This window comes from Petaurus breviceps, unplaced genomic scaffold (genome assembly GCF_028583685.1).
Source record: "Petaurus breviceps papuanus isolate PSGF00001 unplaced genomic scaffold, PetGlider_PUasm1.0 80, whole genome shotgun sequence".
NCBI classification, from domain to species: Eukaryota; Metazoa; Chordata; class Mammalia; order Diprotodontia; family Petauridae; genus Petaurus; species Petaurus breviceps.
Genome location: NW_027186540.1, coordinates 20,951,703 through 20,977,954, shown reverse-complemented (window position 1 = coordinate 20,977,954; position 26,252 = coordinate 20,951,703). Strand labels below are relative to the sequence as shown.

At 36.4% G+C, this 26,252-nt stretch overlaps 2 protein-coding genes across 3 annotated transcripts in view; one reads left to right on the top strand and one right to left on the bottom strand.

Annotated features, from left to right (window-relative positions):
• The window catches only part of LOC138176042 (coiled-coil domain-containing protein 146-like), a 245,551-nt gene that overhangs the window by 24,350 nt on the left and 194,949 nt on the right, over positions 1 to 26,252 (top strand). The gene's annotated exons all lie outside the window — the stretch shown is intronic.
• The window catches only part of LOC138176041 (protein FAM185A-like), a 65,489-nt gene that overhangs the window by 23,146 nt on the left and 16,091 nt on the right, over positions 1 to 26,252 (bottom strand). Inside the window, exons 5-6 of one of the 2 annotated variants that reach the window (XM_069106782.1) lie at positions 20,667 to 20,805; positions 11,061 to 11,102 (exon numbers count right to left, since the gene is read on the bottom strand). In XM_069106782.1, the coding sequence (XP_068962883.1) occupies positions 11,061 to 11,102; positions 20,667 to 20,805 (181 nt within the window). The remainder of the gene's footprint in view (positions 1 to 11,060; positions 11,103 to 20,666; positions 20,806 to 26,252) is intronic. The other variant, XM_069106783.1, reaches the window with a different exon arrangement.

Below are 26,252 nucleotides of genomic sequence, written 5' to 3'. Positions count from 1 at the left end.
AATGGTCCTCTTTGAAAAGGAAGGATGAATGGGAACCACCAGTTCCCTGCAAAGAGCTTGCCTTCCACCATAGCCCAGCAACAAGGGCAGGATATAAACAGATCAGTGAGGCATAGCTGTCAAAACTGTCTGCTTGTCGTCTTCTCCGTGGGGACTAAGCATGGTGAGGCAATCCTAAATAAAATGTTATATGTGAACTGTTTTGGTGTTGACTCCTATTTAAGGACAGTACATGTGTTCTAACCTTCCAGAATTAACCTACCATCAAAAAATGGTATTCCACTGAAATACACATGGTAAGACACCTAACACTAGGTATTTCTACTATCTTTCCACTGATTCTCTTCTAAACCTGTTGCAAATGGAATTCCAATTTCTCTCAACTCTTCTCCCCACAGTTATATTGCCCAATCGCGTGTACTTTTCTCAGTTTTCCTGCTTCTTGCTCTCTCTGCAGCATTTATAGCTGCAATAGCTGACCATGCCCTCCTCCTGGTCACTCCCTCTTCTGGATGCTGACAACACTTCTCTCATCGTTCTCCTATTTAACTATTCTTTTCAGTGCCTCCTTTGTTAGTTCTTCATCAGTGACATACCCACTAACCAAAGAGTACCCCAACGCTCATACTGGGGCAGCTTCTCTTATCCTGGATACTATCTCACCTGGTGATCACATTAGCTCCAATGGTTTCAATTATCATCTCTGTGCAGATGACTAGCAGGGAGTGGATGATATCCAATATAAGTAAGGAAACAGTAAAAAAAAAAAGCACATAGCTGCCTTTTGATGAATTCAAGTCACCTAGCCCATATAAATTATATCACTGGATCCTGAAATAACTAGCAGATGTGATTGTTGAGCCACTGTCAGTGATTGAAATATCATGGAAAAAAGGAAAGGTATGAGATTGGAAAAAAGTCAGAAAAAGGACAGAGAACAGAGTGTAAACCATAGGCCAGTGAGATTTACTTCAGTTCTTAGGAATAATCTAGAAGATATTACTAGAGATGGTTGGCAAATACCTAGAAAACAAAGTAGGGATGACAAAAAGCCAAAATGGCCTCATCAAGAACAGGTCACGACGGCAGGCTAACTCCATTTCCTCTGAAAGGATTTTTTTTAAAAAAAATTACTCAAGTAGTAGACAAATGGAATGGTGTGAATGTAGTTTTACCAATATTTGAGCAAATTTCTGATAAAACTCCTTGTGCTATTCTCATGATCTCAGAGGTATGGATTATACAGTAACATAATCAGATTCAGAACTGGTTGGATAGTTAGATTTAATTCATTGTTCATAATTAGTTCATTGCCAACATGGCAGGAGCGGAGTCCTACAGGGACTTGTGCTTGGCCCTGTGACACTTAACATTTTTATCAATGACTTGAATAAAGGTATATCAGGTTTTCAGATGACACAAAACTGTGAGCAAAAACAAATTTAAAAAAATTTTAATTAAAATATAAACAATTAATTTCCTAATTTTAAAATGAGGGAGTCATAGATAGACAACAAGTGCTCAGAAAAAAAAAAATCTGTTGAATTGTAATGGCCAAAAAGCTAATATGATCTTGGGCTACGTTAAGAGGGAGCACTGCTTCCAGGAATACTCGTGAATATACGTTAAAGTTGAATACTGACAATGCACGTGCACGGAGAATTCTAGGCTCTCTGCTTGCAATGTGCAAGAGACAAACACATACCCACAGGCCATTGGGGAATACAATGCTGTTCTGTTTACCTTTTAAGCAGTGTGATGAACAGAATTATATCATGCAAAGATTATGCAACAAAAGGTTATAAACCAATTTTTGAACTAAAAAAAACTCAACAGCGTTTGGCAATCATGCAGTAGCATCGATTATGTGGTGAAATATGGTATTTACACGTCTCTCTCATTAAAAAGAGTTGTTTTTCTTTGTATGTCCATTGACTAGCACAGTGCCTAGCACAGAGTAAGCATTTAAGTGCTTGTTGCCTATTGACTAACTTTACAGCTAATTTACTAGATTATAAACTTTTTACAAAGGGAGACCTATGTCTTAGTCACCTCTGAATCCATTCTTAGTACAGTATAGTAAGGCACAATGCCTTACATGGAGAAGATACTCATTAAATAAGTGTTAAATTGAATCTGGCCATAATATGGTTATTTCAAACCCCGAGAAGATAGCTGTACTGGAAAGTACATTATAGAGATCAAAGGGAAATTAGGGTGGGAGGTAAGGGGAGATTGTATACAGATGTTAGAACCAGCTGCAATTACATGAAAGGTTAGTGACTACAGATGCTAAACCGATTCTGTATGGGTTAGGAAGATATAACCTAATGCTATTCACTCATTCACAGTCATTGCAGCCTTGACAAGAATGTAGCAAAGTCATTTAGGCCATTTCCCTGATACCATAAAGGACCACACCCAAATCATCTCATATTATTTTTAGAGCTCTCCAGAGGAAACTGTTCTATATCTTTCCTTTTCCTTGGAAGCTCATTCCAAAGTTTTATAACCCTCACTGTCAGGAAATACTTCTTATTTGGTTATTTCATTTAGGTTCCTATAAACCTTGCCTGTTCTTTGTAATCTGCTTGCTCCTAAATTTTAACATTAATTATGATTCTTGGAAACCTCAATTACCCCATGGGCTTGAAGCCAAGCATCAAGATTATGAGTCGCTAATCACAAGTAAATTCTGTGAAGGAGTCAGCCATCCTCACCAGCTGGAAACCAGTCCCTCAGGAGGTCTCCCTGATTTAGCTGGGTTGGCACACTGGCCTTTTGAGAAGCATTGGTTTTCAGTGATCTGCTAGGCAAGTCAAACTATTACCATCTCCCCTCAGCCTCTGATGGAGACAGCTCAGGACCCTGCACCCAGGGAGCCTCTGGTATAGCAATGCCTTCAGCTCACTCTGGCTCTCACTGATTGGACAACAATAGGTCCCAGCCCAAGCCTCACTTGGTCATTGTCTGAGTTAGCTTATTTAACCATCCATATTTCCATCAATATCCCCTTCTCTTCACATGAAAGGTACAAGAGACATGCTGGTTTCAGTATTAGTACACTGATTTCCCAATTTCCAGTTTTCTTTCCTTGTCAAACTTCAAGGTCACATGTTAAATTCACTAAATTGACCTATGATCTCAATCATTATTAAAACAGATTTCCCATTTAATTACAATGGTTGCTCAAGCACTGAACACTGACTTCACATTTGAAAAAAACAGTTTCTGCTACTTACCCTTTAATACAAGTTTGATTTACTTATAGTGACAAAGAGTTCAAATCACAGAAGCTGATGAAATGAAAAAAAAAATGTGCCAAGTATCTGCTCCCTTCTGCAATCTGTTAAGCTGAAAATTTCAATCAGGACATGGACTGCTTTTCTCTGAACTCACTCCTGGCTTCTCAGTTCCACTCAGATGTCACTGCCTGGATTCCAACTTGCTGACCAGGTTCCTTGAGCTGGATTAATTTACCAAATTCCCGCTCCTCTCTTACCGGAACATGTCCCACTCCCCTCTCTTTCCTGGGTAACATCTCTTGTGTCATATCCTACTTCTAGCTGACTGGGTTTTGCTGCAGGATTTTATTCTATTCCTTTCTACCTTCTATGCCACATACTCATAATCTTGGTCCCTGCACTTTGGGATGAATATTTTGTTTTTGAACTGCCAGCTTACACTATTAAAACTCTTTTTTCCCCCAGTCAGTCAACAGTAATTTATTAAGCATCTACTATGTGCCTGGCAGTATACTAAGCCCGGGGCATAAAAAGGCACTCAGTCTAAATGTAAGGCTCCAATCAAAATCTATTATTTATTGAGGTGATGGAAGATAAAGATAATGGAGAAGTGAAATGAAACAAAATAAAATGTATCGTATAACCTGATCATTCATCAGGACTGTATATTTGATAATGAAAACAGGCAACTTAAAAATAAAGAGTGTGATAAAAGGGTTTGGAATCCAGATGTTCCAGAAATTGTTACTGGCTTTATGATTCCAAATACAAACAAATGTTTGCTTATTTAGAATTTTACAACATTATCTGATGTCACCAGTTGGTCGTGGCTTAAAATGGATTTAGATAAGAATCAATTCATAATAAAAAATCTGATACATGATCAAATTTTTGGTTAACATGCTCATTAGGACCCATCAGTCTCCCTCATCTGCTGAGATAGTGAGTTAATTCCAAAAGAACCAATTATACAACAGTTACAGGCTCACAGAGCTTTAAGATGGAAGGGCCTGTTCTGTCCAACCCTTTTGCAGAAAAATGAGGCCCAGAGACATTAAATAACTTGCTCAAGGACACACAATAGTTAAGTATCAGAGGTGGAATCTGAACTAACTCCAGAAGCACTGACCTTTCCTCCAATGTGCTGTGCTGCTCTTCAGTATAACTAAATTAACACATGAATTAACCAGAGATTGTTACTCTTAATCTCACCACCATTCAGGAAGTTTCTCATTTCCATGGGTCTAGAATTGAGGAATTCTTCTCTCATCGTAATTTACTAAATATCCTTCTCCAGGTCTTTTATTACCATACTTCTCTAAGGTCTGTTCTTCTTCACCCTGACCTCCTGACCTTCAGGCCCCCCTCCCTGCTCTACTACTCTTATCACCCCTTCTCTGGCTTCTTTCTTTCTTGTGCAGCTCTGACCATAGAGTTAACCAGTTCTAATAACTTAACAATTTCTAACCTAGTAATTCTAATAATCTGTTATCTCTTTTAAAAAAAATTTTTGGAGGCAACTGGGGATAAGTGACTTGCCCAGGGTCACACTGGCTGTGACCAGATTCTCTATTATTAAGTTAAGTGTCTGAGGCCAGATTCTCTATTATTTTCTAAATGCCAAACAGGATGTCCTTTTTTCAGCCCCATTCTCTTTTCCCTCATTTTTGCAGAATTTGACTGCTGAATTCTGGCTTCCTGAACAACTTTCTCCTGCTAGTTTTTGTGACAGTGTTCTTACTTGATAGTCTTCCCACTGATCTGGCCTTACTTTTTCCTTCTCCATTGCCGAGTCAGCCTCCAGATCCATCTCACTAACTGTGGGTATCTACAAAGGTTCTATCCTGATCCCTAAGTCCTTCCTTTTTTAACCTACTCATTCGGTAATCTCATCAGATCACATAAACTCAATTATAATGTTTATGAAGACTAAATCCTAAATTATTAGAATCAACTATGATTTTGGAGTCAGAGGACCTGGCACCAAATCTCAGCTGTCACTAACTGTTTGGCTTTGGTCAAATCACCTATCCTCTAAGCCTGTTTCCTCATTTGTAAAATGGAGGCGGGGGGTGGAGGGAGGAGAGGATGGCTAAAGTATCTCTGAATAGTTTATTCCCACTTCAAAATCTACAATTCTCTGAACTATATGTTTAACCCTTATCTGTCTCCGGAACCATAGGTCTAGATTACCAACTGCTTTGGGAGATATCTTTACCTGGATGTCCCAAGGGTACCTCCAATTCAACATGTACAATACGGAAGTCATTACCTTTTCCCTGAAAACTGCCTCTTTCTACTTTCCCTATTTTAGTTAAGGAAAAACCCAATCTTTCTAATCACTTGGATTTGCAACCTTGGAGTTTGTAGCCCTTGACTCTTATCTTTCTTAATACTCATAAGAAATCAAGTGCCATGACTTGTCGATTTTACCTCCAAAACATCTCTCAAATACACCCCTCTTCTCTTGACGTCTATGGCCACAACTCCTGGTTCAGGCTCTCATCACTCCTCACCTGGCCTACTGCAATAGCCTACTTTTTAGATTGCATGCTCTTATTCGGATCCCTACCTAACCCATCATCAACACAACAGCTAAAATGATATTTCGAAAGTACATGTCTGATGATTCAGAAAAGACCATTAGTTTTGGCAATTAAGAGATCATTCATAACTTCAGAGAGAAGAGTGGAATGATGAGGTCAAAATGCAGATGGCAAAGGGTAAGAAGCAACTGAGAGGACAGAAAGTAGAGGTACTAAGTATACATGGCTTTTTAGTGAGTTTGAGAGGCTTAGGGTTTGAGAGATATGGGACAATAATGAGCAGGGATTTCAGGATCTACTGGGGGTCGTTTAAGGATGATAGAAATGTGAGCATGCTTGCAATCGAGCAGGGAAGGCTAGGAAGATATGGAAGACGAGGGAGATGATGACTGAGACAGTCTGCTGGAGGAGACAGGAGGGGATGAGATGAAAGGTGCATGGAGAGGGATTTGCCTTGAAAAGCAGGGCTACATCTTCATCCAAGATGAGAGTGAACAAGGAGACAGTGGGCAAACATCAGGGTCATGAGATGAGAAGGGGAAAAGACAGAGCTTTAGTAAACAGCCAGGGGAGATAACGGGACAAGATCCTTGGAGAAGGAAGAATGAAAAGATCATCTTGCTGTAGGGAGAGCCCTGTTGAAATCAGATCATGTAACTGGGACAGGTTATATGTAGCATAAATTTGCACTAGATCTAATCAGAATGGTTCATCATTTCCTCAGCCCTGTTCAGCAGCACATGAATAGGACTGAAGGAGAAGAAAGGTCATAGTAATCTAAATTTGGGGTCTGGCAACACAGGAGAAAGGACTGACTCAGCCAGGGGCTGAGAAAGCCCTAGAATGTAACTGGAAGAGGGGTGAGAAGCCTCCAAAGATACTGAGGAGTGAAGTGACTGAATGTCATCAGTAAAGTATAGGGAGAAATGGGGGTACCGGTAGGTGGTGCCATAGTGCACAGAGCACACATGGTCTGGAGTAAGGAAGACCTGAGTTCAAATAAAGCCTCACATTTACTGGATGTGTGACATTGGGTAAATCACTTAACCTGCTTGCCTCAGTTTCTTCATCTGTAAAACAGGGATAATAATAGCTCTTACCTCACAAGGTTGCTGTGAGATCAAATGAAATCATAATAGTAAAGTGCATATTACAGTGCCTGGCACTTGTTAGCACTACATAAATATTATTATTGTCAAATGCGATGCTAAAAGGTCTTAGAAAGTCATGGTAAGTCAAGGTAAGTCTGCACAAGAATTTTAAGCTGGCTGGATTGGCTAGTTTAATAATGACGAGGAATTTTCAAAAGGGAGAGGGTCATGCATTCCTCATCAATACTGCATAAAACTCCTTTGTGTAAGTTTTCTGATTGCATATAGTCGCTTTCAAGGGGGGTGGGGGCTGGGGAGCAATGGGAGGACATGTTAAAAAGAGAAGCCAAACTTTTATAGTATATTGGCAGAGGAGGGAAAGGTGTGAATACGGTGTTTAGGCACAAGGACGGTGAGGAGGGGCATGTACTTAGGGACTGGGGGAGGGCAGAGTCACCAAGAAAGTCTAGAGACTTTAAGCTAGGAAATGAAAATAAATAGGGGTTCAGATTATAGCAAAGAGAAATCTTTAGGTCAAGGGCAGGATTCCCCAGGGTCAGTTACAGGAAGCATCTGTTTCCTGGGTATGCTGAGACCCTCAGCATGGCCTCAGACTAGAACATTCCTAACAGTAACAGAAACCATAAATTATGTTTTCAACATAAGGAAAAGTACATACAATTTTACGTCACAGATTTTCAGGTTTTTATTTTAAAACAAAAAAATTTTAATGGGGTCCTAGATTGCAGATATGAATACAATGTTATAAAATAATTTGCTAATAAAATGGTTTATCTGACTTTATTATAAAAACAGTCTTTTAAGGACAATAATCCATTGAAAAACCACTGAAAACTTTGTACAAAAAAGAAAAATAAATTCTCAAACCGTCTCTTTTTGGACATTGCCAATACCGTCCATGCTATTAACGGGTACCTTGACAACAAATCTCTACATGAAAAACAAATTAAATTTTCTAATAATAACTGCCAATATGGATAAAGTTCAATATATAAGGATCTTCTATGCCTAAAAGAAAATATGATATGGGGAGATAGTTTCTTAATGGTCACTTTGTTCTAGGTCATGCAAATAATTAGGGAAACAGAAAAGGAGAGTTAGGACAAAGTGGTACTAGCCTGATAAAGCTGATAATGATAATGATTTTTAATTACTGAAATGTAATCATTTGGAAATAATATAATCAATGTTAAAAAAAGTCTTCAACCCTGACTGAAATTATGACTTTCAACATAGTGGGATTTTTTTTTTTAAAAAGGTCATCCACTTGAACTAAACCAAAGTGGAAAATCTTTAATCACTGTATATGTTTGGCTCCCCTCAAAAATTTCAAAATTTATCTCTTATTCACTTGAAATCATTATGAGGAACTGTTGAATTATGCACATTTGTTACTAACCATACTCTAACAGTAAAACTACCATCTATGGGGGCGACTAGGTAGCGCGGTGAATAGAGCACTGGCCCTGGAGTCAGGAGGACCTGAGTTCAAATCCAGCCTCAGACATTTAACACAAAAACTAGCCGTGTGACCTTGGGCAAGTCACTTGACCCCAATTGCCCTCTAAAAAGCAAAAGAAAAAAAACTACCATCTACTCTGTGCTTTGAGCTTAATTATAAAAGACCATCATAGAAGCTAGTAACTCTAAATGAATAAATAACTTGTCTGTCTTATTGTGATATATCTTCATAAAATATTAAAATTCTTCAATTTCTGAGTTTCCAAACAGGTATTTCCTATAACGTAAAAGCAAACCACAACCTATTCTTTCATATTTGCATGTTTTTAGAATAGTACTTCACAGCTTTATTTCCTATTTATAAGTTCCTGCAAATTTAGTTTTATCTAAAGAGGTCAGTTGTTAGAGTTGTCCAAAAATACAATGGGATGGTTCATGAAATGGGGACTTCCCATCACTGAAGAATTCAAACAGGGACTAGGTGGTCATCAGGAATATTATAGATGGCAATGGAATCAGATTAGGCCAGAGGTTCCCCAGCCCTGTTTTAGGGGATAGGCTACAAGACTTCCTGAACTTCCTTCCAATACTAAAGTTTTATGGAATGATAAAAAATAATTAAATACAACTGTTCTTTTTTTTTTTTAAAGCAATCAGGATTAAGTAACTTGCTCAAGATTACACAGCCAGTTATTTCTGGGTGTGGTGCGGTGTATTTGAGCCCAGATTTGATCCAGGTCATCCCAACACTGGAGCCGGTGCTCTTACTTGCTGAGCCACCCGGCCGCCTCTAAGCAATTGGGGTTAAGTAACTTGCTCAAGGTTACACGGCCAGGTGTTTCTGGGTGGGTGCTAAGTGTCTGAGCCCGGGATTCGATCTCCAGGTCTTCTCAACACTGGAGCCGGTGCTTTTACTCACTGTGCTACCTGGCCGCCCCTAAATACAACTGTTCTAAATGTCAAGTATCTTAATATTTAATACTGAGCTCAATGAATAATAGAGAATGTATTATTCTTCTTTGATTGAACACAAACTCATCTAAGAAAAAGAGTATTGTCTTATATATCCCCTTAATTTAGCATCACTAGACTGAGAAAAAAGTTCATAAGAAGAAAAATGTTTTGAATCTTAATTCAGAATGATTTTAAAACTAATTTTCAAGAAGCAATTCAATTTCAACTGATTTTCAGACTTACTTGTTTCTATGCATTATTATCTTCCCATTTCAATTGCCAAAATTTTCTTTTTCCTCTTGTGAAAAAGTTAAAAGTTTCTACTGAACCAAAGAAAAAAAACCTTCAAAAAAGGAAATTCTAAACAGACAATGTCCATTGACTAGCTTATCTCACACACTTCTCATAAGCAGCTGCTGCTGTTAGTCCTTCCTTCTTAAAGAAGACCATGACATCAGCGAGGTGATGCCATGACATGTAAGTGAACTGGAGTTAAGTGAGGGATTTAAATGAAGGGAGGGTGTGCAAAGTCACCAGTCTTACTTTCTCCTCTGGACCATCTGGGTCCAGTGGCCAGATATGGATTAGGATGACTGGAGATGGCCCTGGATGCAGTGGGAGACCTTGCTCTTTTCAAGCTGAAGTCTTTAACAGGTCTCTCTTTGACTGAGGCAACTACCATTCAGTGATTAAGGCTTAATAAAAAATGAAGCAAAGAATGGCATCTTTAAAAAAATAGATCTGGGAAGGCAAGACCCTCAGTGTTTCTGGCCAAAACAGAAACAATTATTTGCATTCATTTTGAGCCAATCAAAGCCCAAACAGTGACCAAGTAGGGCTTGGTCTGGGACCAGAATGATTTGGGGTAAGGCTGATCTTTAAGAGAAAAAAACAAAACAAAACAAAAAGTTTCAGAGATTAAAACTGACATTCACTTTGGACAGAGTACTGGTACAGGACAGGGTGTTGTTTATTTTTTCACTTTGTCCCAATACTAGTACAGGACCCAGAAACAGCAAGGAAGAAGGAAGATGGGAGCTTAAATCCACTTAGTAGCTGTTCCCTCTTTTCTCCTTTCACTCTTTCTGTTTATCTGGTCCCAGGGAGACATCTCAAATGAGAACAAGTAAAGGGTTTGGAATTAGGAGCCTCTGTTCCTACTCCCTGGCAAACTGATGGAATGAGTTTGTACTAGAAGAAAAGACACATTTCTAGCATGGCAAGCTAACATTGTGAAAACTTTTTTTCTAAGATTATTACATATGGTTACAATATTATAGACTTCAGGTACATCACAGATTACATAGGCTTTTGTGGACTTGTGTGGGTACCTATCCATTACAAATAACATATTTCTATGGGAAAATATGCTCTAAGTTCCCCCCAAAACCTTTACAAAAATATTTTTAAAAACACCATTTTGGGGGCAGCTAAGTGGAGCAGTGAATAAAGCACTGGCCCTGGAGTCAGGGGGACCTGGGTTCGGATTCGACCTCAGACACTTAACACAAAAAAATAGCTGTGTGATCTTGGGCAAGTCACTTAACCCCAAATGCCCTCCAAAAAGCAAAAAAAAAAAACAAAAAACCCACCATTTCATAAGTTAAGCATTGCTTCTAACTAGGTGGTACACCAAGGTATGTAGCAATTATATTTTGATTAGAAATGGCACCATAATGCTATTATACAGAACAAAGAGCATAGGTAAGTTTTAAAGTAAATTTAAAGAAGCCAACACCTACCTATAGTGATGTTACCCATTTTGCTATGTACTGTTAAATCACCTAGAAGAAAAAGAGAAAGAATAAGGTTAAATCACCTATAGGAGAAAAGAGAAAAAAGAGTAGAGAGATAGAAAAAGACAGAGAGGGAAAGAGAAAGAGAGACAGAGAGACACACACACACAGACAGAGAGACAAAGAGGGAAGAGGGAGAGACAGGCAAACAGACAGAATGAATGTTTATACTGGACCCCAAAAAAGGATATATATGTTATGCAGTACCCAGGATATGATTAGTTTTATAAACTATTACTGAAAATTGTATAGTGACTTACTACTGTATCCAACCTACTTAGGTGGTGCAAATCTAAGTAATCCATAGCTACGATTTTGTTCAGATTCTGATTTACTAGTTCATCAGAAAAACTAAACTTTTCTAGCAAAAAAATCCCAATCTACTCAAAGTCTAAGTAGGATATATATACTCCCTGATAAAGGATGGGGAAAGGAGGATAATCACATTTAAACCATAGGGTTTTACATCAAGTTTCTCTGATAAAGATCGCATCTCCAAGGTCCATATGGAACTGATTAAAATTTACAAGAACCCTAATGCAATATATAAGTGGACTGAGGGTATAAATAGGCAGATTTCAAAGGAAGAAATCCAAGGTATTAAAAGACCTGGAAAAAATGCTCAAAATAACTATTAGAGATGTGCAACCCTGAGGTTCTACCTCACACTAATCAGGATGACAAAAAAAGAGAAAATGACGATTGTTAAAAGAACTGTGGAAAAAGAGGCTGGTAATAATGGACTGGTTCATGGAACTATTTGGGAAAGCAACTTTAAACTATATCCCAAAAAAATCACTAACCTATGCATGCCCTTTGATTCAGCTACTATATCCCTACTAGGCCTATACCTCAAAGACATTTTTTAAAAGAACCTACATGTAAACAACTAATTATAGCAGCTCTTTCTATAGCCGTAAATAACTAGAAACTAAAGGGGTGCCCATATACTAGGGAAGAGCTAAACAAATGATGGTGTTAGAGGAAATGAAATGAAATATTATCATGCCATAAGATATTAAGAAAAAATTATTTTAAAAAAGGTCTCAGGGAAACCTAGGGTAGACCTGTATGAATTTAGTGTGAAATACACAGAACTTGGAGAGCATTTTAGACAATAACAAGATCATAAAGAAAAACAACTTGGAAAGATTTGAGAATTTTGATCAAAGCAATAACTAACCATGATTCCAGAGGGCTAATCAGGAAGTCTGTTATCCACCTCTTAAGAGAGAAGTTATAAACTCAAGAGGAAGAATGAGACATCCATCTCCAGACACAATCAATGTGGGAATTTGTTTTGTCTGACTATGTCTACTGATGACAAGCATTTTGTTTTTCTTTTTTCCAAGTGGGACGGGGTTGAAAGGCAAAGAAGTTTAGGAATGTGGTAGCAAAATTAATAGAAAGATAGAGTAAAGAGGGTCATATTAAGGCATATTTTTAATGGAGAGAAAAGAACAGAAGGAAAGTCAGAAGAGACAATTTTGAAAGCTAAAGATTCTTACTATGTACTTAATAGTATATATTTTATCCTTAATACTATACTTAATGTTTCATATTTAATGCAATATACTTTAAAAGGAAGCTGTATATAATAGAGACCTGTTGTTTCCTGTCAGATCTTTTTCTGTTCTATTATGAATATAGAAATGCCCATTCTATCTGGTGTTTATTAAGTTGAAAATAAAAATTGAAATAAAAAACCCTATAGGATTCAAAATTCAGTCAAATACTCTCACTGCACATTTTTTTATCTATACGTCAAAACATTGACCAATCTACAGAAAGTCAATTTTGAGCCAAAAGCTGAAACATCTCTTGTAAAGCAATGACAGTTTTTAAAAGAGTATTCTCTCTATTCTACAGCTGCCTTCTACTGCAATGATTAAAGTGGTTTCTGGTTGTGGAGTGTAATGCACACACTAAAATATGACTAAGAAAAAAACCCCAAAGTGTTCCATCCTTTAATGAGAATCTATTTTCCAGGATGAATGTGGGAGATTGAAACCACTTTTTTTTTCCTTCTCAGAACAGTTTTTTGGTTCAGCATGCATATATGAATAGTCACCCTTGGAGCCATTAAACATTACCACATTCTTCAGCATTTCCTCAATACACAGTTAAACAACATAACTTTTACCCTAAGTCCAGCAAAGCACCCTGAAAACATAACGAAATCATCTTGGTTCCAGAATGAATCTATTATGATGGGAATGCACATGTACTGTTCCAATAAGATATACATGCAATGGAGTATAGAAATCTATCTTGCTCTACAAGAAAGTAAGGGGGAAGTGGGGAACAAGTATGGGGGGAGTAGAAAGGAGGCCAGACTGGGAGAAGGGGTAATCAGTATGCATGCCATCTTGGAGTGGGGGAGGAGAGAAATGGGGAGACGGCACCGACTGTGGAAATGAATGTTGAAAACTGAAAATAAATAAATTCTGGAAGTGTACTGTTCCAAATATCCTTCTAAACAACACATTAATATATAAGAAAATGATTCCTTTGTTAGATTTTAAGGCAATTAATTCTTCCACCAATTTTTCTAAATTTCTCACATTCAAATATAGTTCACAGCAATAAGTATGTGAACAAGGAGGTAGTTTGTGTAGGAATAAAGCATGGCTTGTATGGGAAACTCAAATAAAAAAAAGAGACAAACAGTCCTGTTGAGCTGGAAGTGTTAGGTGTGGTATAGAGTAAGTTATTCTCTAAACATTATTTTTACCAGTTTCTTCTGTACATTTCCTCCAAATGCTCAGACCTAGTAAAAAAGTGTAGCTGTCCCACCCACTCACAAAGAGCAGCCAAAGCCAATGCCTAGTCCAAAGCAAGTGTTTCATATATCCTCCTCTCCAAAGGAACAAAAAACGATCCTCACTGACACTGAAGTAGCCCTTTAAAGTGCACAAAGTGTTTTACAGATGTGATCTCACTTGGGCTTCGACACATCCCTGCCTGGGGGGATGCACTGCAGGTGCTGTGATCCCCATCTGCGGATGAAGTAAGTGAGGCTTGGAGAAATTAAGTGGTTTGACCATTGCCACACAGCAAGTCACTGTATGATTTCCCCAGTTTTCAGATTCCACGGCTTTATAATATGGGGGATAGAGAAGGCTTTGGAACAAGGAAAGCATGGGTTCAAGTCCCACCCCTGGCACAGACTGTGATGCTGGGCACATCCCCCAACCTCTCAGGGCCCTCAAGCAATTCTGCTCCTCCAAGACTCTAGGTTACAGAGCAGGCAGGGCCTGTAACTGGGCCATCACTGGAAAAGAGTTTCCTCACCAGCTGTTCCCTATACCACTGAAATCATGGGTCTGGTTAAGATAAAAACAGGAAGTATGACATGTTCATTCACTAAAAAAACTGTATTAAATGCTTACTATGTGCATTGCAAAGAACTCAATTAAATTTAAATATTTATCAAGTATTTGCTAAATATAATACACTCCATGCCCTCAGGAAGTCACAACCAACTGAAGAGAACCTAATAATAATAATAAACAGCCTCAGAGATGTTGATAATGTTTTAAGACTCCCAAAGTGCTTTCTTCTCAACAACTTTCTGAGGGAAATACCATTATCCCCATTTTGAGGATAGGGAAAACTGAGGCTCAAAGAGATTAAACAAGTTGCCAGAGTCATAAACCTACTAAGTGCAAGATCTAGGACTCAAAGCCAGATCTTCTTGCTCAAAGACAAGGTTTACACATGTTAAAAATTTGAAACAATGTAATGCAGATCCAAGTACAGTGTAATCATCAATAACATTAACACCCTGCACTTACATATGGTGCTCTACAATCACAAAGCACTTCAGATAATTTATCTAATTTTATCCAAGTGGCCAGTAAAGACAAATGGTCTAAGAGTTTAGAGAAGGAAAACTGAGCTTTGTGAACGGTAGTAGTCATGGAGAAGGCAGGATGTAATCTGAGCCATCAAAGTCAGGCAGGATTTAGACAAGGACAGTAGAACAGAGAATGCCTTTTAGTAAAAATAATAGCTAACATTTATATAGCACCTACTATGGGCTAAGCACTTTATAATTTTTATCTCATTTGATCCTCATAACAACTATGGGAGGTAGTTGTCATCAGTGTTCCCATTTTTCCCCTCACAGATGAGGAAACTGAGGCAAAGTGATGTTAAGTGATTTGCCCAGGGTACTAAATGTATGAGGTCACATTTGAACTCAGGTCTTCCTGATTCCAGGCCTGGCGCTCTCTCCGCTGTGGCCCCCCACCCCCCGCCAGTGTATGGGATGTTCAGGAAGAACCAAAACCTCTGGTGTGGGGACTTGCTGAACCCTCTTCAGGCTGCTCCTCTACCTCTGGGGTCCACCATCCAACAATCAGCTGTGGCATGCACAGTGGCTACACCTTGATAAACGGCCTCGACAGATGAGCTAAACCGGACTGAGCGTAACCAATGGGCCTTGAGCCCATCAGTGAGCTGGAGGACGTCTATCCCAAGCACAGGAAGACTTCCCCCCCCACCCCTAAGAGAAGATGAGAACAATTTGTTCCACAGCCATTCCACAATCTGCCTCTGACCCACCTTTCAGATTCCTTTTCGTGTAATCTACAGTGCAGACTAATTAGAATTAGTCTCACATTTTCCCAATTGTCTGCTTTCTTTAGGTTCTACTCTAAATACTGGGGATTAGGTCATCATGGCAACATGACTTATTCAGACAATGGAACCACAACACAGTCATGTTTAGAGTATCCAGGGTTGTCAAATACACACAGAGTTGCTCATTACTAAGTGCAGAGATGACTGTGTTTCAAGTGGAATATCAATTTGAGTAAATTTTGATTTAACAAGAACATATGTCAGTAACTTCAAGGATTTATGATTTCATCAGTGTGGGTACACCAATAACAGAACTCCAGACACTTCCCTGTAGAAAGTTCAAAAAAGACCCAAGGACTTCTGGGTGGGGTAGAATTCACCTGACGAAGCACACCCTTTGGTAGTTTCCTATTTCAGGTAATTTTTCTTGCTAACTAGCTTAGTTGTTGAAATACTTACTAAAAATAAAAGTGCTTCTAGTGCCCTCTGAGTTTTGCAGCTTTGACTGTCCTAAGGGGAACTAGGGCCACATCCACATCACAATGTAGATCTTTAATGGAGCAACAAGAAAATAAAAGAACATTTTAGGAATCTTGATTTTATCACTAGTACAGCTTTTAGAAAGAATAAAATGGGAATGCCCTGTGGATCATTCTGTTTTTCATCCCCAAACACTGACAAGATCCAGTTTATTTCACAGCCCATTAAGAAAGAGATTAATATGTGACTTTTCTTTTAAAGGAAAAGTAGATTTCAGTAAAACATTCATTGCATCATATGCTATTTTATGGTCTAACCATTGTGATTTTTAATAACTCAATGTAAAGTTATACAACCTCTCCACAAATTCTAGAGTTTAGGAAAACACAGTTTTCTTAATAAGCAAGCTTTCATTCTAACATGGTCAGAGTAGAAAAATAAGCCATCAGATGAAAAAGAAATATTGCTTTATTTGTTCTTCACCATAAGAAATGTCATTATGGTCAAGTAACACAAATACACTAGTAACAGAAGCAAAACAATCAAAAAACTATAAAGGTTCAATGTTTCCAAACTTCTCTGGGTAGTTGAATCTTTCAGCTTTATCATTTATGCACATATCCTCTCTACTTGGCTGACAGTAAAGCAGATGCGGCCAGAAGTAAGCCTGAAAGAACTAGAAGAATAATTTTTATAGGCAGGCTGTGCACAAACATTGGGATATTGCTGGAGAGATAGAAAATCCACCTTTTGTCTCAGGCCTGGAAGTTCTGAAGTGCTTTAATATAATGGAAACTATTCGTCTTCTACAGTTCTATAGTACTTCATGCTAAAAAAAAATTAAGTACCAAGATCCCACATTTTATGGATAGCAAATGGTAACCAAAATGAAATCATAAAGTCTACTTAAGGACATGTAGTGAGGATATGATTAAAGTTTTCTCATCATCATCTCAATGACGGGGTGGCCCAAGAGAGATGATCCACTAAAGGTGATAGAAACTGGTTTTTAATGGACCATCTTATATTTGTTTCTCCATCTATATTCATGAATACAAAGTAGATTCATGATTCCAGCAGTGGCTAAAAACCGACTCTATTGAAGTTCTTAGGTGCACTTTCAAAGTCACTTGTATCTTTACTGTGACTTTTCCTTGTTCAGTAACTAACATTAAAAAAAAAAATTAAACATTAAACTTTGGTAAATAAAGAAATACTATTGCCACTGACATAAAACAGTATCTTTAAATTAAAAAGTAGACTTGCAAACAATATGATTATTAAATATATCAAGTAAAGGTTTGACATCTTGAGTTTATGAGAACTGGTACAGGTTATATATACTGCTCAATAGAAAAATGATCAAAAGTCACAGGCAGACTTTTTCTAAAGGAAGAAAAATAAACTATTAATAAAAATATGAAAAGATGTTTAAATTTAGTAATAATCAAAGAAATGTAAATCACAACAACTTTAAGATGCCATTTTATACCCACTAAATTAGCAAAAATTGCAAAAAAAAGTATAAAATTTTTTATTTATTTGGGTTACAGGGAAATAAATACTCTATTACACTGTTATTGGGACAGTAAACTAGTAGAAATATTTTGAAGAACTATCTAGCAACATATCCTAAGATGTGTCCTTTGCCCCACCAATTCTGTTGCTAGAATTTTATCCTAAATATATCATGAAAAGGAAAAAAAAGACCTCCGAAAAAAAATTGTAGCTTATAACATCAACAAAAAAATGTAAAGGTGTCTAAGTATGAGACTAATGAATGATAGATGACTCCAGAAAGATGACAAATATGAAAAATACAAATATGGAAACATACATGAAAAGATATAAAATGAGCCCAGCAAAACCAAAATAGCATGATATAGACACACACATTTGTATGTTTAAATATATATACACACACATTTATATGTATATATGAATACACATGCATCATTTAGATTGTGAAGAAGACAATGACCAAACTTTTCTCCCATTTGATTGAGATAAAAATGATTCAAATTTGAGAATGAATTTTGATTAGGCCCATGTTTGATGTAATTAGTAGTTAATAGATGTTTGCTAGAATGATTGAGTTTGTAGTAATAAAAGCATTTTAATATTATAAATATTTACTGCATCCTCTGAATTTAGTGGACTATAGAAACAAAATACATTTGGAAAAGTATAGGAAAAACGTAGCTGAGCTGATAGCTCATTAATTCATTTGTTTCATGGTTGATCTCAGAAATAGACATCATTCATATAAATTCTCAGAGAAAACTGGTACATTACCTATGATGATATTATGGAAGAATGGGAGAAAATAAAGAAGGAAAAATTCCAACATGGGGGGAAAGGAGGAGGCACGCTTCCTGACTTGGACATGAAGAAATCAGGGCCTGCCTGTAGTGTTTTTCTGGTTGAGGTATTAGAATCAAATAATGTCAGAGAGGGGAAAAAGTTCTTGAAGGTCATCAAATCTAACCACTTCCTTAACAAATATTCTGATTTAAAGTCTACCTTTCTTTCCACTATACCATGCAAAATAATCTTTATAAGAAAGCATGAAAAATAATTTATAAATGCCAGTAAAACTTTTCTTCTTTAGTAATTTGTTTCTTCTTCAGTTAAGTAATCAGACGTCTGAGAACTTCCAGCATATTCTGTTAAAAGTTCTTTTGCTTCAGGGCAATAATGGCAATTTGTTATAAAAACAACTTTTTTTTTTTTTTTACTATATTTCATTTATTTCAGTCTTGGAAGGAAAGGTAAACACAGTAACAAAAATACTACAAAATCCTGTTCACAGCTAAAACTTATTTGTGTTAGAGAAAAATGGAGATGAGAAAAAAGTCTAACATATATCTGGATGTAAAAGAAGAAAAACCTTAAAATTTCTAATATTTTATAGTTTTCTTGCCCTATTTGAAGCAACATCTGATTACTGGAACCTCCAATTTGCTTATCAGAAATTGTTTTTCCATTGCAAGTCATAACTAAATACATTCCAAATGCAACAAAAATCTTTTTTAGAAAATAAGTCACTGTAAAAATAGGCAATTCTAAAAATTCTACATTCATTTCATGCACAATTTAACTTTCAAAAAGCATGATGAAATAACTGAACTATTTGTTTAAAAGAAATACTGTTTGTTTTCATGTTCTTTCTGACAGAAGATATAATCTTGCCTAGAGAGATGACTAAAATATCTTAACTCAATATTAAGTTAGCAAATCACTATTTGGTGTGAGAGAGGAGGAATTAATAATCCTCAATCTATCTGTCCACATTTAGATTTTTGTTTTCGTGGATTTTTCCCCTGGAAGCTTGTACTCTGGTCTAATTCATATGATAAGCTAGAGATATAAGGCACCTCCAGATAAAGAAATGCCATCTATTATGTTCTCCAATGCATAAAATGACTAGTATATAATTATTTATACTTTCTTAAGCTAACTAATAATTGCTGTTCTCTGATGTATAAGATGACTAGTAAATATTGTTTTTGCTTTCTTAATATATTAATTACTGTTCAATTTTCAAATATAGATTTTTGCTATATAAAGGTACAAATTTTCAGTTTACTATAAAAAGGAAATGGGTGGTTATTCCTGTGGGAAAAAACAAGGTGTGCATTTTTCAAGAAAAAAGCCCTAGCAAAGAACAACTAATGTATGTACCAGGGTTCCTCAAAAATAAATAATTTTGATTAATATCTATTAGCAGGAAGTCTATATTTTACTGGGCTTTGAATCACCTGTTAAAGCACTATAAAAGGGTTCAAGGTATGATCAGGGATACTGAATATCACATGCCTCTCTCTTCCTTTCCCTTTCAATAACATAAAAGATGCCCAAGTTAATCATATTTCTGGTTGAGTTTTTTTTTTTTTAGAAAAAATGTTTTGGGAAGAAACCAAATGCCACCTACCCAGTGAAAGCAGAAATTGGCAGAGTCCTTTAAGTATATGATGCCAGTAAAAATAGAGAGAAAACATGTTGAACAAATATAGTATCTCTGAAAGTCATCAACCAGATTCCATCCAAAAGTCTTATTAAATAGCTTAACCATTGGATTTTCTATAAAAATGCAAGCAGCTGTTTAAAACCTATATTTATTTCAAAGGGCATTCTGTCTCTCCCTTTTTTTATAAAGTTCTCATTTTTTTTTTCCATTTTTTCCTTGAAGTTTATAATTCTTAGTAATACTGAAAGAAATGGGTAAAAGTATAATCTTTTCAGTAAAGAGAAAAATACCCAGTTTCATATCTAACAATATCAGCTTTTTGCCAATATAGAATTGTTTTGGTTTGTGGCAATTTTCTGCCAGTTTTCTGGTTTTTTGTTTCTTTTTCCAATATTATGTTTTCTTGTGACTTGAGTTGTATCTCTGTAAAAGAAAAGACTACCTTATGCTGGGAAAAATAGCTCATGTATGCTGAACTAAGAAGATTGCAATGTTTCTTGACACTTTCATCTTACCATGAATACTTCCCAATGTAATATCCCCAGCAGCAGAAGAAAGAGATGAAGACTCTGTATACAGATACTCGGCTTTCAGCAAACCATCTTCAGTAGATATATTAATAGAACTCCCCTGTAGTTTATTTATAGTCACAGTCTATTAAAAGAAAATTACTTAAATCAGTTGATTATCAAACCAAGTGATTTTTTAAAAGCCATCATAGCACCTCCTGAATTAACCAGGAACTTCATAAACTTTCCACCCATAACAAACTTTAATGACAAGAAAATTGTACCTCTAAGTGGGGTGGTTTTATTTGGGGGGGGGTGGGAGGAGCAGGACCTGGACTATAATTTCATTGGTACATCAAACTCTCAGTGATGGGATCCTTTTGATCAAAGCAGATAAAACAACCACTCCAAACTTTGTAGTCTTAGATGCCTACTTGGTTAGAAGTTAAGAGATTTATCTAGAGTGCCGCAGCCAGCGCAGGAGAGCTGGGATGTAAATCTAAGTCTGCTATATCAACTCTAAGGCCCCCCTCTCCATTTATTATGCTATACAACCTCTAAGTTACAAGATGAATTTTAAAACACTAATATACCCAGTAATTTTTAGATGGCAGCTTCCTTATATTTTTCCTTAACTCTTGTTTCTTCTATGGTTGTCAATGGGATAGGATAAAACAAACCAGAGAGTCAGATTCAGACTACTTTACTTTAGTTCTGAAATGCAGTGGCCATGTCATTGGGCCAATGACTACAGTCATCCCTTCCATATCACTGGGGTTAGGGGCATGCTACCTGTGCAATCAGAAAAATCTGTGTAAAATTTTTTTGGCTCTCCCTTTGACCCAAAAAAGAAGTCTGAATTTTTTTTAAATGGGGTGTTTACAGTATCTTATGGTAAAATCTGGGTTGATATTATACAATATTATACATATATTTTATATTTCTAAACTTCTTCTGTGTCATCTGCTGGCCTTCATACATTGTCTGCAGCTTCTGCAGAACTCCCCCAAAACTCTCATTTAACTTCTTATGCCAACCCACAATACAACAAAACTGTGATGGGGAAATCTGTGATGTGGAAAGGATAACTATGGATTTCTCTAGCTCCCTGGGCTATTTCATGAGCAAAGTGATTGTAAACTGTAAAGTGCTATGTAAATGCGATCTTCTATTGGTATGGTATAACAAAGTGCTTCCTAGCTATTAAAGTAGGGCCCACAAGTTATAAGTAGCAAGGGTACTGATACAGGAACCAGCTGGTATCCAGAAGTGGTAGAATGAAGCACTTTCTAAAAACCATAAAAGTCAATTCAACGGAAGCCTGAAATAGTCACTTATATTCTCTGGGTTCTCAGCTTTTTTTTTATGGTATTTATTCCTTTGAAGATAAGGTTACAGTCACCTATCATTCATTCAGAAATAATTAAAATCAAACTTTATAATTCAGAGATGACACTATTAGTGTTGTTGAGAACACATTCCTTGTGATTCTGACATGAGAATTCAACATGTGAATTTCAATCTGCTACTTCCAACTTGTGGGATTTGGGGCAAGTCCCTTTCACTTCTCTTTGTCTCCGTCTGCTCATCATTAGCACGGGTATGTTGGGCTAGATGAGCTCTATTAATGTCAATTCTGGTCCTAAATCTATGATACTAGGATTCTGCAAATAACTAACTTCAGAAATTATACTAACCAAAAAAGTCACATACTATAAAACAAAGCAGTGATAATGCAGAAGTTATGCCTAGCATAGTAAAATCCATGCTAGTAAGCACTGTAGAAGAATGTTCTATACTGCCAAAGTAAATAATTGGTTAGTAAAGAGCTATCAGGAATGGTTTACAAATTTGCATAAAAATCAGATACACTTAGTACTAAGACAATTTCAAAGGCATTTTCTTTGATGACTTGGAAGATACTTCAAAATTTTATAGTACCTCAGGGTTGTCATTTTGAGTTAGTAGAAATTATTCTTTAGAAGAATGACAGACTACAGATTTTACTATTATCCCTGAGTAAAAATCACTCTGAAAAAAAAATCAGTGTAGTTCCTAATGAATCTATTTGCTCATTGAGAGAACGTGTTATGTTTTTGGCCTGCTCCTCTTTTTAAGGGAAAAAAAATTAATCTAACTCAATGTTAACTTTTGATACCACTTCCGAATCAAGAACTTCCTAATTGTTATTATTAAATAAAAAATGTGAAAATTAGTTCTGTAAAAATCCATTATATTTAAAGTTGTCAGTGGTCGCAATGACAAGTTTCATTTGATTAGAATGAAGAACATTTTTGTATAACTGTGGAATTCTACTCATTATGAAGTTTAAGTAAATCCTATTTAGCTTAATGCATTATGCTTGGTTTAATTACACATGTCAATTATACTGAAATAGTTACCAAAACATTAAAACAAAATACACATATCCCAGGTTAAGAACTCCCGCTCTAAGGCAACAGGCTAACACAGGAACAGTCATTCTAATTTCCAGTTCAGTATTCTATTCAATGACTAACCAATAATGTCATCATACTTTCTAATTACTATTTGGAAAAAATGATGAAGGGCTGACTTTGTTTATAAAATACTAAGTATATTGTTCTCTAGAAAACTAGAAAAAAGTCCAAAAGAAAATAAAACAATAAACTGCATTTTTTCATACAGTTTTATCTTAATAATTCCCTTCAATAAATTACCTTGTAGTAAATACAGTTTGTACGGTCAACAGGCTATAAGACCCTCTTGTAGAGACTTTAACTGATAGATAAAACTAAAAATAGTTTATAGTACAGAAATGCTTTTAATTTCTCTTACCTACCCATTAGATGAAATATAGTTCAAGCTAAATGCTAACAGAAATATGTTTGAGAATAGGCAGAATACTGTCTAAAACAAAAGATCAAGAACTATCTCCTACTGAAAGAAGCTTGAAAATGACATTCCCTTTTAGTGTGAGAACAGAAACTGAAAAGTATATAATATTTTTAATATATGTCAAATGTAATGGAAACTAAGTTATTTGTTGGAAGTATACAGGTGTTTAATGAGTGTTTAAATGAATTGTCAAATTGAATGTAGTCTTTTGTTTTAGAAGACCAGAGAAAGAAATCAATCTCAGAACTACTTGGTAGCTATGCAATTAATTCATTGCAAAATTGGACAAATCATGTTTATTTCTCAGTTTCTCCATCTGTAGGATGGGAATGATATAATTTCACCCCACCTACTTCACAGGAAAATTAAATAAGATATAATTTAAAAATCACTTTGTCAAATTTTGAACATATATATATAGTATCTTAAGAGTCTTTTACTTCAGGAAAGATATTTAAGGCCTTTTTTTACTCACAAAGTAAATACATACAATCAGCAAACATCAAGCATTCAATGCCTGTAAGAATCTGTGCTAAGCACTGGGCAATGTGATAAACAGATTTATTACACATTTATTTTGTGTTTCTTCAAAAAAAACACAAATTTGAACATATTTTTAAAAATGTTTTACATCCTATATATGACTTCATTTAAATAAAAATTCTGCAAGTCCTATCACAAATATATACACAGAAAATTATTCTGGAATAAGACAAAGCTACTATAAAAAAAAGATGGGGAAAAAGAAACAATAAAGGTATACTGCTGATTCTAGCCTAACTGGTTGGATGCAATCAGTAATCCAGCTAACTGAAAACAACAATCTAAGAATAATTCTGGCTGGGATTTTGCATGAACTTTGGTTCTTCTATTTGGTTGTTTGACAATCTGAAAATAACACATAAAAAAATATAAAGAAATGATTCAAAAGTAGTAGCAAAGATGTCCAGATTTCCCTCCTAAAGTTACTAACAATTTCTTAATTACCAAGCCTAATGACCTGTTTTCTTCTAACATGATTATTCAACCAAAACTGCTTTCTCCAAAGTTGCTAAAAATCTAATGGTCTTTTCTCAATTCTTGTATTTCTTCCCTTCTCTGTAGCCTTTGGCATCATTGATCCCCCTCTTCTCCTTGATACTTTCTCCTAGGTTTTCAAGACACTCTACTCTCCTTGGTTCTCCTTCTACCTATCTGGCTATTCCATCTTGGTCTCCTTTGCTACAGACTTCATTCAGGTTACACCTGCTAAATGTGGGCATCTCACAGGATTCCATCCTGGGCCTACTTCTCTTTTCCCTCTATATTATTTTACTTCATGATCTCATCAGCTAATGCTAGCTGATGATTCTCAGATTTATTTGGTCCGAATCTCTCTGCTGACTTCCAGTCTCACATCTCCAATTTTCTATTCAACATCTCAAAATAAATGTCCAATAGAGATCTTAAACTCAATATATCTAAAACTGAATTTTGATTATATTAAAATAAAAAGTTGGGCACCCCCCCATATCCATCTGTTACCAAGTCCTGTTACTTTTACAATATTTCCCCACACATGCCCCCTTTCTCTTACCTGAGAGGCCGCTACTCTGATGTAGACCTTAATCACCTCACACTTAAACTACTGCAACAGCCTTCTTGGTTGGTCTCCTTACCTCGCACTAGTCCATTCTCCATGCAGATTTCAAAGTGATCTTGCTAAAGTACAGCTTTGCCTATGTAATCCTCCACCCCCTACTTAATAGATTCCACTAGCTCCCTATCACCTCCAGGATTAAATACAAAATCCTGTTTGGCACTTAAAGCCCTTCATACCCCGCCCCACCCTCACCTTTCCAATCTTCCTGCACCTTATTCTCCACCTACCCACCACCAACTTGGACAAGACCCTCCATCTCCCCAACTCTGGGCATTCTCACTGCTGTACTCCATGCTAGAAATGCTCTCCCTCTTCATCTCTGCCTCCTGCCTTCCCAGGCTTCCCTCAAGGCCCAGCTAAAAGCTCACAGTTTACAGAAAGCCTTTCCTCTTAATTCTAGAGACTCTCCTCTGTTGATTCTGTCCAATTCATCCTGTGTGTAGTTTTCTTGTACATAGTTGTTTACAGGTTGTCTCCACCATTATTTGGTGGAGAGTCTCAAAAATTGAGTCTCGAAATGAGAGACTGCCTCTCACTCCTTAGCACAGTGCCTAGGACAGAGCAGGCACTTAATAGATGTTTGACTGATAGATTGCTCAGAAAATTTTATTTCACCCTTGTCAAGGACATTAATCCAGGAGGTACTAGCTTATGTACCAGCTTAACAAAAACTGCTAGAGGGATACTAAATGTGTTTTGTGGGGCATTTTTGCACCCCTTCGTTTAAAGAAACAGCCTCTCTGGGCCTCAGTGTCCTCTTTTATAAAATGGATTACATGGCTTCTAAGCGACTGGGTTTTATTAAGATTGGTTCTCAATCTAACACCCTAAAGCAGTCATTATTCATCCTTTTTATTTGTCAGGGACCCCTTTAGCAGGTTGCTAAAGTCTAGGCACACCTTCTCAGAGTTGTGTTTTAAATGCATAAAATAAAATACGTTATAAAGAAAATTATATTAAAATACAGTTAAAAATTAAAAAAAAAAAACAACCAAATTCACAGACCCTGGGATAAGAACCTCAGCCCAAAGAGATAAGTATATTAGTTCAAACAGCTTATTGCTATATGTTCA